Raw genomic sequence first — 13443 nt, forward strand, 5'->3', positions numbered from 1 at the left:
CAGGAGTGTCGTGCTGTTTGTGTAACTAAGATGCAAAGATGTTTGTTTGTTTCTCTGAGCAGGAAATGACCCACATTCTGAATCTCATCTGTGGTCAGTTTTTCCACTTATTTAAAATGTTCTCAGCAATGATGCGTATTGTGCAACATGGCTGCCTACCTGTCTGTACGGTTTCCTGTATTTTTTTTTGTTATCTGCTTTCACCGCAATAATCCCTGATTGGCTGCCAAACTCACCTTTGCTTAATGTCTCTGTACTGACATTTCTCATTTTTTTCCATCAGCCACTTCTGCAGTGAAACTAAGCAACTTTCCCCTATACACATTAAAATGTGCTGAGTCACCTAAACCAACCTCAGCACCTCAGAGCTCTTGCACCCTCGAGCAAGGATGCACTGATCGCAACAATTTCTTCATTCTCTCGATCAGTGCATCCTTGCTCGACCACATCCTCCTCCTCTGCACACACACAACATGTAGTTGTTTGTGTGTGTTGCGTATCTTATATCTGTATTTGTGCCACTTATTTAAAATCTTCTCAGCAGTAATGCATATTGTGCAACCTGTCTTCCTACCTGTCTGTACGGTTTCCTGGAATTTTTTTGTTATTGTTGGCAGGCATTCGTTGCACTCTGCTTTCACCGCAATAATCTCTGTTTGGCTGACAAACTCACCTTTGCTTATTGTCTCTGTACTGACATGTCTCTTTTTTCCCATCAGACACTTCTGCAGCGAAATGATGCAACTTTCCCCTGAACACGTTAAAAAATGCTGAGTCACCTAAACCAACCTCAGCACCTCAGAGCTCTTGCACCCTCGAGCAAGGCTGCACTGATCGTGACAACTTCCTGACGGGCAGACAAAAGGTGGTGCGGATAGGCAGCACCACATCCTCCACCCTGACTCACCGGTGCCCCCCAGGGCTGTGTGCTCAGTCCTCTCCTGTACTCCCTGTTCACGCATGACTGCGTGGCCACCCACAGCTCCAACACCATCATTAAGTTTGCTGATGACACCACTGTCATAGGCCTGATCACCTGTGACGATGAGAAGGCCTACAGAGAGGAGGTCAGAGCCCTGACATCTTGGTGCCAGGACAACAACCTCCATCTCAACGTCAGCAAAACATAGGAGCTGATCGTGGACTACAAGAAGAGACAAGGAGTGGAACATGCCCCCCTCTCCATCAAGGGGATCACGGTGGAGCGAGTCAGCAGCTTCAGGTTCCTCGGGTTCCACATCAGTGATGACCTGACCTGGACCCATCACACAGACTCCATCAGGAAGACGGCCAGACAGTGGCTCTTCTTCCTCTGCATGCTGCGGTGGGTCAACATGGATGCCAGGATTCTCTGCAATTTCTACAGGTGCACCATAGAGAGCATCCTGACTGGCTGCATCACCACGTGGTGAGGCACCTGCACCGCCCTGAACCGTAAGACTTTACAGAGGGTGGTGAAGTCTGCTCAACACATCACCAGGACGAAGCTGCCATCCATGGAGGACCTCTACAACCAGCGGTGTAGGAAGAAGACCGACCGGATTATTAAAGACCCCTATCACCCCAGCCATTAACTGTTTTGCCTGCTGCCGTCTGGCCGACAGTACAGCAGCCTCTGGGCCCGCACTATCAGGCTCAGAGACAGTTTCATCCCCCAGGCCATAAGACTTTTAAACTCCTCCAATCTGTCATAATTCCACTAACTCTGCACCTTAGCATATTTGCACTATTGCATTTTGCACTATTGCAAACACTTGCACTATTGTTTTTCTTTTTTTTCTTTAGGTCTATATATATATATTTTAGATATGTATATTATACTTCTATTTTAAATTTTTATATTCTTTTTTATTTTATTATACTCTATATTATTTGTTGTCTGCTTGTAATATTCTGAGCATTGCTATAAGAGAGCCTGTGACCCCAGCATTTCATTGCAAGCAACTGCTTAATGTAATCGTTGTGCATATGCGATCAGTGCATCCTTGCTCGACCACATCCTCCTCCTCTGTAATCGTGTCACGGGTTACAATGAGGTATCATAGCTGGTTCCAAACAGTCTTTTATGTGTGTGCAGAGTTTAGTTATAACATTTTTGATCAACTTATCTGTGTGACATATTATCTAATCAGGAAGTGATGTCAACTCACATTTATGTTTGATAAGAAACCGTTATTTATTCACATGAAAAATATGTAACATACTATCCAGTAGAATATAACCTGAATATCAGATACTCTTTTTATGATATGACAACTGTGTGTTGCTTTTTCATTCAAATACATTCATTAGGTACAGTGTATAATAGATTATATTCATATTGTTAATATTGGATGCATGAAATTTAATACAACATGTTGTGTAAATGAACTCACACATATAATAGTGTCATGAAAATTGACAGACGTTATTTTAATGGTTGGATGGAAGTATCATGAAGGCCCCCATGAAGTTGTCTGCAGGTCCCGGACGAATCTTCTGTATACTCTCCAACGTGACAAAAACTTTATCTCCTCTCTCCAGATGGAAAATCCCAGCCAGGAAGCTGTTCCACAGATCTTCCCCTTCCAAAGCCTTTACACTCACAAGTTTTGGTGTCCTGCAGCGAAAGCTAGTGGAAAAAAACAAGAAGAGATGTCTCAACAGAAGCTCACCTCAAAACGATAAAGATAACTTGCCTTCAAATACAGAGATTCGAAGATACAAACAGGATGCACCCGAGCAACCACAGGTGCAGCGACAGAGTGAAGAAGTAAAGTGCAGCACAAGGACTAACCTCTTTGATCTCATGAGTTCTATTGGTCGGCCGTAGGCACTGGTGTCTTTCATGACCTTGTGCAGGATAAGTGAACACTCCAACACAGCATTCAATTGCACTTTGGAGTACAGGTAGTAGTAACCTTCCTTTTCCACCAACAGTCGACCTTTGTCGTAACCCATTTGGTGGGTGATGGCGTCGCCACCTTCATGTATCCACTGCACCACATTGTCATCCTTTGCAGGATTATCGGAGCCTGAGAGAAACACGACATAAGAGAGTTTTTTAACAGAGAAAATAAAAAATATGAATTAAATTCAACCATTTGGGTCATTGACAATATTTATAATTATAATGAGGGGAGGGAACTGACCCATCAGATGAGCAAAGGGCCTCTGTTGAACCTGCTCCGGGTGAGGTCGCTGCATGTGAAGCTCATTGAGCTCTGTTCAAGAAAACAGGTTCAGATCAGTCAATCAATCAACCAATGGATCAATCAAAGTAAAAAAAACTGTATCTGAATGTTCATGTTTGGTTTAGCATGTTAGAGCCTGGACATCCTGTTGCTAAAACTTCATTTATGCATTGACAATAGGTTAGAAGTGTAGCATTAATTCATTCTTATATAACTGTGACTGTTCTTCTCACTATGTACAGCATAAGCACCATAAATGACGATCATTCCTTACCTTTAGATCCCATTTGACCCATCATGGTGCCACCCTGAAACAGAAGAAAAGGAGTGAGAAGTCACACCAGGCACACCAGACCACATTCGGATGTGGTCGGGTGTCGTCCTCTGACACCCAACAGTTTCATTGTGAACTGATCCTATTTTTACTCTTATCTGTGACCATACACTGATTTGTCTGTGACCATCACTTAAGTATCCACACTGACCACGACATCATGACTGATACTTTTCTTAAATTGGTGAAATGTTTCTTCACTGCAGCTGCACGAGATTCATACAGCACCTCCTGACTCCTCTCCCTCTCATGTTGACACACTGACACACACAAACATTGTCATCTGTCAACTCCGTAAAGTCAGACTGGGTCAAATTAAAATAATTAGGTCTTTACTCACACAAATAACATTACGTGTAAATTTGCAAATCTTCATCCAAACACGATGGATCCAAAGCATTTGCGCCGCTCGTCATAATTGCTTTTAGCTTTAGTTTTAAGACTACCCACGACACAAAGGGATTTGTTTTTTTTGATGGTGGTCCAATTTTTGTTGTTGTTAATATAACTTAGTAGTGGGTCACAATAATACCGATCCTAGCCGCTGATGTAAGCGTTTTGTTTTTCCAGACCAACTAAGTGTTGATGCCAGCTTCAAACCAGATTTTGTGACTGAAAGCCAGATTCTGGGCAGCCAAATCAAAAAAAAGTGGTTTGAGATTCGGGACTGGCTCCGAACTGGCCCTTGAACTGCCTTGGTGGAGGCTTGGGGACACATGTTGACAATGATATTTACCTGCTGGCCAGATGTTTGAGGGTTGGACAGATTCAGGTAAGGGCGAGACCCGTCCTGGGAAAGGACCGGCAGCAAGAGGAAGAAAACCAAAAAGGGAGAGCAGGAGATGAACACGTTTCAAAATCTGTACTTGTTTGCAAACAAGATGTCAAAAGTTCAACAGCGTGTAAGAACAGGAAGTGTCCTGCCGCTAAGAGCTATAGACACGTACGTGTAGAGCTGCGGAAATATCTATATATATAGACACAAGCAAATCTTTTGTGGTATTGGCACACTGTACTTTACTAAAGGCAACAGATTAAATCATTGTTGCAAAAAACAACACAATAATTATAACATGTTAAATTCCAACATTTTCTCCTACTGAGAAACACTGTAAAGTGATGAGTCTTTTTTGGCTATTGCTTTGATTTCCTTTATCCTTTTACTTATGAATGATGTTGCAAGATGAACTTTCCTCAAGCATATTCAAGCGTGTGTAAACAGCATTATTAAACCGTCTCAGAAAAGTGAAGTTATATTGAGGCTTTGCACTTGTGAGAGATAGGAAAGGGAAGTGGAACTAGGAACAGACACATTTAATTATCCTGTAACCCTTGAAGAGCAAATGATTACCCATGCACAAATTTGAGCTGTCCACGTCATGACTGACGTAGAGTGAAAGAGGGAAATTCTAGAGGAAAGGAATTTCCAAGCGCTCTCTCTCCCTTCACTGAGAGGAACAGACACACAATTACATGCAGACATCAGCCTCACCTCTGTTTTTCTGTACAGCGTGTAGAGGAAAAAACCCTGCACGACATGTCCCAACATGGTCAGTCCCACCAGCAGGAGGAGAAGCTTTTGGCCTGCCGTTGCCCACATCGGTTTCTTCTTCCCGGGCACCGAGACACAGTTTGAGTGAGCGTCCACCACAAACACATGGGGGCAGGTGCCCACATCTCCCTCTTCCATCCTGCACCAGATCACAACTCCACCTAGGGGTTGGAGCTGAAGGTCGAAGGGCCTGATGTAGTGGGGAAAGGGATGAAGACAGAGACAGGGTTAGGGCTAAAAGCTAGAGCAAAGGAGCAGAGGAGTATGGGAACAGAAAAACAGAAAAACAGAAAAACAGCAACAAAAAAGTTTCACAATGGAGAGACAAGACAAAAAGTTAAGAAATAAATGCCTGAGGGACACAAGACATAGAGACAGAGCCTCAGTATGTGTTACAAGCTCCACTCATCCAGCAGCAGGGGAGTGGTTCTTACACACACTCCCTGGAAGCTCCTCTAAGACATATTAGTGAAATGAATCCCAATAAATAACACATATGACACAATAAATATAATAAAATCAACAACATTTTCTGCAATGTCACTCTGTGATTTAGATTTTCTTGATTCCTCACCTTTAAAAGCTGACCTCTGCCTGCACCTCACCTCTTGTGTCCACTGTCCCGCTGTCAGCTGCCAGTAATGTTGCTTTTTTATGTGTGCTCATATAAGCAGGAAACGAAGATTGCATGGGGAACAGGCTGAGAGAGAGAGAGTAATGTGCATGTGAGTGTGTGTTGGACACTCCCCAAAACTACTGAATGTAGCTTTCATCCCTCAGCTCACACTTCCTTTTCTCTCTTCAACTTCTCACTCATTGTGTTTCATATTCTGTTCAACACTTTTGATTTGTTTTCTCAGTTTAGCCTCTTCTTTGTCTGTTTCTGAGAAACGTCGCTTTGTGTAGCTGGTGCTTGTCACTATTTGTATTGATTTGTCAGGGTGACTTTAACTTCAGTCTTTGTGACAGTAGAGGTGTTTTAGCAGGCTGAGCTTGGGGTCAGGCTAATTCACACCATATCCTTTTTGGCTACTACAACATAATTGTCCTATCACCAACTGTGTCATTGATCTGTGCTTTAATGCAGAATCAAGTGAGAATCACTCACAAGGCCACACTGTCATGTCAAATATTTGCCAATATAAACCTCTCTGGTGATGCATTGAGCAACTTTTTTCTATTCTTTATTTTTGAGGAACTCTGTGGTCAAATAACAGCTGCAGAGGACTGGACGCAGTGAAGGAGAATGGAGCTCAAGTGTAACACTTAATGTGGCAACATCTTTTTCCTCCCCTGCTAACTGTCAATGTTTTCTGTATGAGTTGCAACACATCGAGTAATCTTGTCATCTTCCTTTTTCATTAACACTGATTTACCAGCACAATTTAAGGAACTGATTGTTACACATGCGACATACAACTATGATGTGCCAATTAATGCCCGTATCGAGAGCAAAAGTGCAGAAAGAGGCAAAATTATAGCTATTTCCTTCTGTGTTTCTTCATCTTGTTCTTTCATCATAGAAATACTTTTACGTTTTTCTTGCTTTATCAAATATGTCATCTTCTTATATGCTGTATGAGAACATCATTGTTGCTTCTTCAGGAGCTGTACGCGTGAACATCCAGTTGCCAATGGCAAAAAAGTTTTTCCTAAATATTATGCTTACAACTTTTATACAATCCATTTAGTATTTTATTCTTATTTTGATCATATTTATTTTTACATTTTGTTTGCGTCCCTCGTACTATTTCATACTAAATATACACTGAACATGTCGTTACTATGTATAGTATGTGCACGGTCTCTATTTTGTATGAGAGCGGCATCATGCTGATGCACGTAGATGCTAGGAAAATGTTGTGTAAATTAACAAACTAATGTATACGTATATATTCCTTTTTTTTGTTGCTGTTTTTTGAATACTTTGACCTCCATTAAGTGGTTTGCCCTTTATTTTACATTGGGTTATGATACATAACCCAAGGTTGAGGTTGCTGTATTTCTGGATACATAACACCCAGTTCCTGCTCACACGTGTGCAGCTGCTGAAGACGCCCATGATACCACGAGAATCGTCACAGATATATTCATCTTGCAAGTGTGATTCATATTCCTTGAGATTTAAAAGCTGTGTCAAATGTAATATGTATGTATAATTAGTATATGAACTACAGGAAAGATTTTTCTTAATTTGTTCTGCATTAAACTTGGGTGAATTTTAACCTTACCCTTTTCGTACGAAGGAGCAGTCAAGTGCAGTACTATTCCTTTTTATTCCAGAAACGGGAGCATTGTGTAGAGTTTTCACTTGGGGGTTTGGCCCGAGAAATTCCACTGAAATTCCAAAGGCTTTCATTTGGACATTTGTGTTTTCTCATATTGTCCTTCCAGGTTCAGATATCCTCCGGAGATCAGTGCTGAAAGCAGCTTAAGAGAGCTGCACACAAGAGGCTAGCACACGGTCATTTCAAGCATTTGACATTTTTTTGTTTTGTTTTAATGAGCTATTGAAAGTAACTCAGCTGTACTGCTTCAGAGTACTTGTTTATATCTTGGTGCCTGGGGGAATAATCAAAATGGCACATTGTGGAGGCCCAACACAAACATAATAATGTTCAGCGTCATATTATTACTATTATTATTACTATTATTGTTATTATTATTATTATTATTATTATTATTATTATTATTGTTATTATTATTATTAAAAGTATCATCACAATCATCATACACTGAGTTTTACCTTCATGTGTTCAATAATGTTCAGCGTCATATTTTTGTTATTATTAATGTTATTATTAAGATTATGATTATGACACTGAGTTTTACCTTCATGTGTTCAGTGTCTCATTCACCACAGACAGTACAGACCACAGGTCGCACAGTAGCCATAGTAACGCTCATCATGGCTGTGGGTGAAGACCTCAGCTCCACGGTGATTGGAGGAGGATTGCTACTCTTCCTCCTCTGATTGGTCGGCGGCGCTGCGCTTGCTCGGGGTTCACCGTCCAATCACGGCGGGTCAAAGTTGTGCTGCGGAAGAGGGATGCCGGGGAGGAGATGGCCGAGCTCAGATAGCGTCGTGTCGGTGGCCACCTTCACCATGGAGCTGCTCCGGAGGAGACACGCGGGCTGCGGGGGGCGGCTGCTGCTCTTCGCGGTGGTCTTCGGCTGGTGCGTCGGCTCCGTGCGGTGCTTCGGTCACAGCCAGGACAGCGAGTTCACCTTCCTGGTGCCCGCCGGAAGATCCGAGTGCTTCTTTCAGACAGCGGCGAAGAACGGCACGATGGAGGTCGAATATCAGGTAACTACTGTGTGTGTGTGTGTGTGTGTGTGCGTCTTCCTGCGTGTGTGTGCGCGTCCGTGTAGTGTTTGTGTGTGTGTTTGTGTGTGTGTGCTAGCCGCAGCCCTCCAGCTAGCTCACACGCTACATGCATATTCTTGCTAAACCTACCGAACAACTGATTCCCTCAAGTCACTTCCCACGGTGGGAGTGAGCCTGACTAATGACGAGCATAAGCATAACACAATATCCGCCAGAAAGATTGAAACATGTGTCATGCCAAACTTTGTCATTCCAGCACATCTTGTGCACGAACACAATAATATAACACACGTGCTTCACTTGAGAAGGATGAGGGTTAAACTAGGTCCCTGGATGTAACAATACGTGTCACACTCATAGACTGTATATATGGTCACACTGCTCAGAGTAAGTTTCAATGAGTCACTGTGTAAATAAACTGCAGGCTCGGTCTGAAACCTTCACATCCTGGTTGTCTATGGTCGTCCAGTCCTGGTTCTATTCCTGGTTCTACTTCTGGTCTTGGGTCTATTCCTGGTTCTGGTCCTTGCCTTAGTCCTGATCTTTGTCCTGCTGCAGTGCTGGGGCAACAGCTGGGAAAACATTTGTGCTCTTGAATTCCGTCACTCACTAGACTAGTTGAGAAGTGTTGACTGGTTAAATATCAGCATGTTGAAGACAACAGCTCATGTTTATATAGAGGCTCCCACCCCCATGTCTGTGAGAAGGAGTGTCCCACAGCTCTGAGTGCATGTAACACTACATTAAAAAAAGCCATAATTACAAATTGAAAAAAGAAAAAGAATCTCCTCCATTAGGTAGGTCCTCCATTTTTGTTTCATCCAGCACAAGCACAATGCATGATGACTAAGGTTCTACACAGCTTTTCACAATGCATTGTGGGATACAATGAGTCCTCTACGTAAGGTTTAACAATTCTCTCTTCAGACGGCACAATAAAATGCTGAACTTACTATATAATAGACAATATAAGGAGAAGCATTTGTATGCATTTCTTTACATACAAATGAATGTAACACTACATTAAAAAAGCCATAATGACATATTGAAAAAAGAAACAGAATCTCCTCCATTAGGTAGGTCCTCCATTTTTGTTTCATCCAGTTCAAGCACAATGCATGATGATGTACTTAGGTTCTACACAGCTTTTCACAATGCATTGTGGGATACAATGAGTCCTACGTAAGGTTTAACAGTTCTCTCTTTAGACTACTATATAGTAAGTTCAGCATTTTATTGTGTCTACTAAGTAGACTATACAAGGAGAAGTGATCTGGACACAGTCAGTGTGTTTGGATTTCTGAGTCTAGGCCTCTGTCTCGCTATTTTAGACGGACAGTGCTGGAATGGTCGCCCTTCCATCAGGTTCTTCCTCCTCTGCTGAGAACTGCTGAAGCTCAAATAAACCCACCGTTGTGGTTTTGCTCACCTCTCTGGCCAAGGCTCCTCTCGGCCAGTTTGACCAGACAGTCAGAGTCCTGCTAGCTCCAAACTTCTTCCATTTCACAATTTGTTAAGTTCACAGTGTTCCTGCCCCACCAAACTTTCGTCCCGGCAGTCAGCAGAGACATCTTGGACTTCATGACTTGGTTTTTTGGCCATGACATATGGTGTCGATTTTAGATTTTAACTTTTTTAAATGGAAGATATCAGCTTTAGATTTTTAACAGATTTTAAGCTTTAAAAATAGGCTAGAAACATGTTATCATGAATGTATCTGGTTGGTTACTAAATGTAGATTGAAGGGCAGGATTGTCAGTTTTATCCAGTTGTATCTGTTAAATCTACAAAGTGTACAAAAAAAAAGGGATGGGGTTTATTTACACAGGAACACGTCTCTGTTAAGATAGCGTGTTTGTTTAGTGGGAGAGTCTGAAAGACAACATCATGCTCTCCACTGCAACGTGTCTTTAACTACTCTTCAAAGTGTTTGACCTTGTGGTTAAGGCACATTGCATATGACTGCAGTGAGCCAAAAACGATCGCTGATGAATGTCCACTGTCTGTAAACGTAGTTATTAATCATATCTCAACTCTGATTATTTAATAAAGAAACAATTTTAAACAGGAGAAACTTCTGATCATCCTTTGGGCCTAATGCTCAGTATGTGTATGCATTTGTGTTCACATCCAGGTGATAGCAGGTGCTGGTATGGATGTTGACTTCACCATCCTTTCTCCAGAGGGCGTCCTGCTCATCATGGAATCCCGACGCTCTGACGGAGTCCACGTGTGAGTGCAGTCTCACTCTGGATCATATTTTATATCTCAGCTCTGTCGCATCTGCCTGTTTGATTTTTTTTTTTTTCTCTTGTTCGCAGGGTGGAGCCCACAGAGGCGGGGGACTATCAGATCTGCTTCGACAACAGCTTCAGCCACTTCTCAGAGAAGATGGTGTTCTTCGAGATCATCATCGAGGGTCAGGCAGGAGACGTGGGTGGAGATGAGGAGTGGCCGGGCCTAGAGGAGCCTGACGGAAGCCTGCTGGAGTACAAGCTCGATGACATCCGGGTGAGATGCATGTTTGTGGTTTAGACGTTACTTCAAAAAAAAAAAAAGAAATCTCCTTCACTAAGTCAGCTGACCTGTTCACAAAAGCCCTGTTGTTGGGAAATATGTGCTTTGAAATTATCAAAACAACATCTACGCAAGATAAAGGGATAACTGTAACAGAGTGGTTGGTTAGGTTTCTATCATCTTTTTATCAACATAAATAGTATAAAGACAACTTATTCAAGATTACAAATGCTCTTGCTCTTGTAGCATTTGTCTCAGAACCAAAACATATTAATTCCAGCTTTGAAATAAATCAAAAGAATATTTTCTGTCTTTGTTCATTAAATATCAAGCGACCTGGATCATGAGTCTCGTCAAAGACTTGTTTTCTTTTTCTCTTACTGTCAACAAATCCCAGGAAAAAAACAACACCAACAATTAATTGATCCTCAAACAACAAATATTGTATATGTGGCTACATTTTTATCATATTTCCCTTTCAAAACTGACAGCTTGTTATACGAATAGAAAACCATATAGTGCAGTTTCTGACATCTCTTTTGTCTTCAGGGGAAGTGGGGAAAGTATTGACCGACCAGCCCACGCGCTGGTGGTTTTGGTCTTTTCTTTCGAATTTGCTGACGGCATGGAAAATGTTAAATAACACGACCCTAAATGTTTAGCTAATACGTGTCAACTCCTAACCACTAACACCAGCTAGGAAGATGTGCTGCTCCGCACGTCAAACAAGTTAAACAAAAGTACAGCAATGGATGAATGAACCACTATCATGAAGCTCTTCCATATAGTGTAGGAAATGTCAGGATCCGCTCTCACTTTCCTCTGCCATGTTAGGGGGCATGCCAGACTAGCCTATAGCCGTGTATTATGCAAATGTATGAGAGTGGGATTTCAGGTGACATCACGATGCCCTGGAAGTATCAGCGGGATACAGATAGAACATGCTGAACCGGGAGGGGGCTATATAGTCTACATCAAAGATCCGTCACATACAAGAGAGGAATGTGAGCATGCTCAGTGAGCTTATTGAGAGAGCTTCTTGTTATTGTTTCTTGCACATGCTCATTACACACAGCAGCAGAGGGAATGCGTGACGTAAGCTGTGTTATCGTCATTTTCCAAACGCGGGAAATATGCAGTTCCCAAATGCAGAGGAACATTTCTTGGTGTGGACAGGGCCTCAGCAGCAGTGTTTTCTGTCGCAGAGAGGAGGGTCCTCTACTATGGACTTTGGGCCTTAAACTATTGAAAAATCTTCTGTTCTTCTGATACCAGCTTGAACATCTGTTATCTTGTTTTCTTACCTGTATCTCCCCTCTTTCCTCAGGAGTCCATGGACTCTCTGCACAGACGCCTGGAGCGCAGCCGTCAGATGCAGACGGTGCTGAAGGCCTTCGAGGCACGTGACCGAAACCTGCTAGAAGATAACCTGTGGAGGGTCTCCTTCTGGTCCTGTGCCAGCATGATGGTGATGCTGTGTGTGGCCTTTACTCAGGTATATAAATGCACTGGGCATACATTTTTAAAGGTTTACAAGCAGTCGGACCACCGAACACTCAACACCATGCTGTCTGTGTGTTTCCTTGTCCCTCCTCAGGTCTACACTGTCCGTAAACTGTTTGATGATAAGCGGAGAGTCTGCACATAAAGGAACCGTCGCGCTGCACTACACGACGGACTGGGAAGGAAAACAAGATGTTCACCTGGTTACCCATTCAGATTGTGCGCCATCACTTTTCATTTTATCTACATGAATACCACAATTCAAATTAAACAGTAGAGGCTTTTTTTTAATTTTTAATTTAGTGCCTTTAATGTCAAATTTGACCACAGACCAGTGAGAAAATCCTTTTTGAAAGACGCAGCCTTCATAGACCAAATACCAAAGGTTATGTTGTTGCTGTCCAACATTTTGAAACTGGTTTAGTTCCCTTTTTTATGGGATTTTCTGCAAAAGGTGAAATTAACCTTATTGAAGTTTAAAGGTCAGTTGTAAGTCACAACTCAAAGCAAATCTAGAGGACTTGCAAATTGATAGTTTCCAATCGATAGCAATGTGCAATAGTGTTGTTGGCGTCTTCTTGAGAGTGAGATCCTGCCATTATATTGGTGAACTGTCCATTGATCTAAATGTGTCCTTGGTTACAGCCTCATGTTAGCTTTCTTTTTCTTTGAGAAGTTACTGATTTGTTTTTTGTTCCAGTCCAAGGTCATGTGGGCAAATAATAATGTAGAGTAAGAAACACTTTTTCCTATAACATGTATGTGTCAGTCTTCCTGCAGACAAACACACACACAGTGTGTCTGTTCAGAGAAGCATCAAGACAATTCAGTGTGAACAAATGTGTATTTCTGGAGGATAACATTTGCTTTTACTTTGATGTGTGTTTACTGTGTCAACAAAATGTGACATTTTGTTTGTACTCAGACGGCCATAAAGTGATTTGTTTTCTATTTACCATGAGCAGAGTGTCAGATAATTAAGATAATCAGGTTTTTCATTGGTGTCATTTATATTAATAAATACATTTTTTACACA

General features: G+C 42.0%; 2 protein-coding genes across 2 annotated transcripts; one reads left to right on the plus strand and one right to left on the minus strand.

Annotated features, from left to right (window-relative positions):
- Positions 1–2252: 2252 nt before the first annotated feature.
- Positions 2253–5703, minus strand: LOC133028327 (tumor necrosis factor ligand superfamily member 14-like). Its single transcript, XM_061095524.1, has 7 exons — positions 5634–5703; positions 5000–5249; positions 4244–4297; positions 3448–3481; positions 3132–3203; positions 2777–3014; positions 2253–2611 (listed from the first exon to the last, which is right to left on the minus strand). The coding sequence occupies exons 2-7, from the start codon at positions 5195–5197 to the stop codon at positions 2413–2415; spliced, it is 795 nt and encodes a 264-aa protein (XP_060951507.1). The 5' UTR covers positions 5198–5249; positions 5634–5703; the 3' UTR covers positions 2253–2412.
- Positions 5704–8086: 2383 nt separating this feature from the next.
- tmed1b (transmembrane p24 trafficking protein 1b) lies at positions 8087–13443 on the plus strand. Its single transcript, XM_061086581.1, has 5 exons — positions 8087–8366; positions 10522–10619; positions 10709–10898; positions 12232–12399; positions 12502–13443. The coding sequence occupies exons 1-5, from the start codon at positions 8109–8111 to the stop codon at positions 12550–12552; spliced, it is 765 nt and encodes a 254-aa protein (XP_060942564.1). The 5' UTR covers positions 8087–8108; the 3' UTR covers positions 12553–13443.

Source organism: Limanda limanda, chromosome 2 (assembly GCF_963576545.1).
Source record: "Limanda limanda chromosome 2, fLimLim1.1, whole genome shotgun sequence".
In the NCBI taxonomy this organism is placed as follows: Eukaryota; Metazoa; Chordata; class Actinopteri; order Pleuronectiformes; family Pleuronectidae; genus Limanda; species Limanda limanda.

Excerpts from the sequence above, each read along its gene's own strand:
- tmed1b (XM_061086581.1), top strand. The coding sequence starts at position 8,109 with ATGCCGGGGAGGAGATGGCCGAGCTCAGATAGCGTCGTGTCGGTGGCC. Across the intron at positions 10,620-10,708 it reads CGCTCTGACGGAGTCCACGT|GGTGGAGCCCACAGAGGCGG; the intron begins GTGAGTGCAGTC and ends TCTTGTTCGCAG. Across the intron at positions 10,899-12,231 it reads ACAAGCTCGATGACATCCGG|GAGTCCATGGACTCTCTGCA; the intron begins GTGAGATGCATG and ends CTCTTTCCTCAG.
- LOC133028327 (XM_061095524.1), bottom strand. The coding sequence starts at position 5,197 with ATGGAAGAGGGAGATGTGGGCACCTGCCCCCATGTGTTTGTGGTGGAC. Across the intron at positions 4,298-4,999 it reads CGCTGTACAGAAAAACAGAG|GACGGGTCTCGCCCTTACCT; the intron begins GTGAGGCTGATG and ends GTCCTTTCCCAG. Across the intron at positions 3,482-4,243 it reads CTCAAACATCTGGCCAGCAG|GGTGGCACCATGATGGGTCA; the intron begins GTAAATATCATT and ends CTTCTGTTTCAG.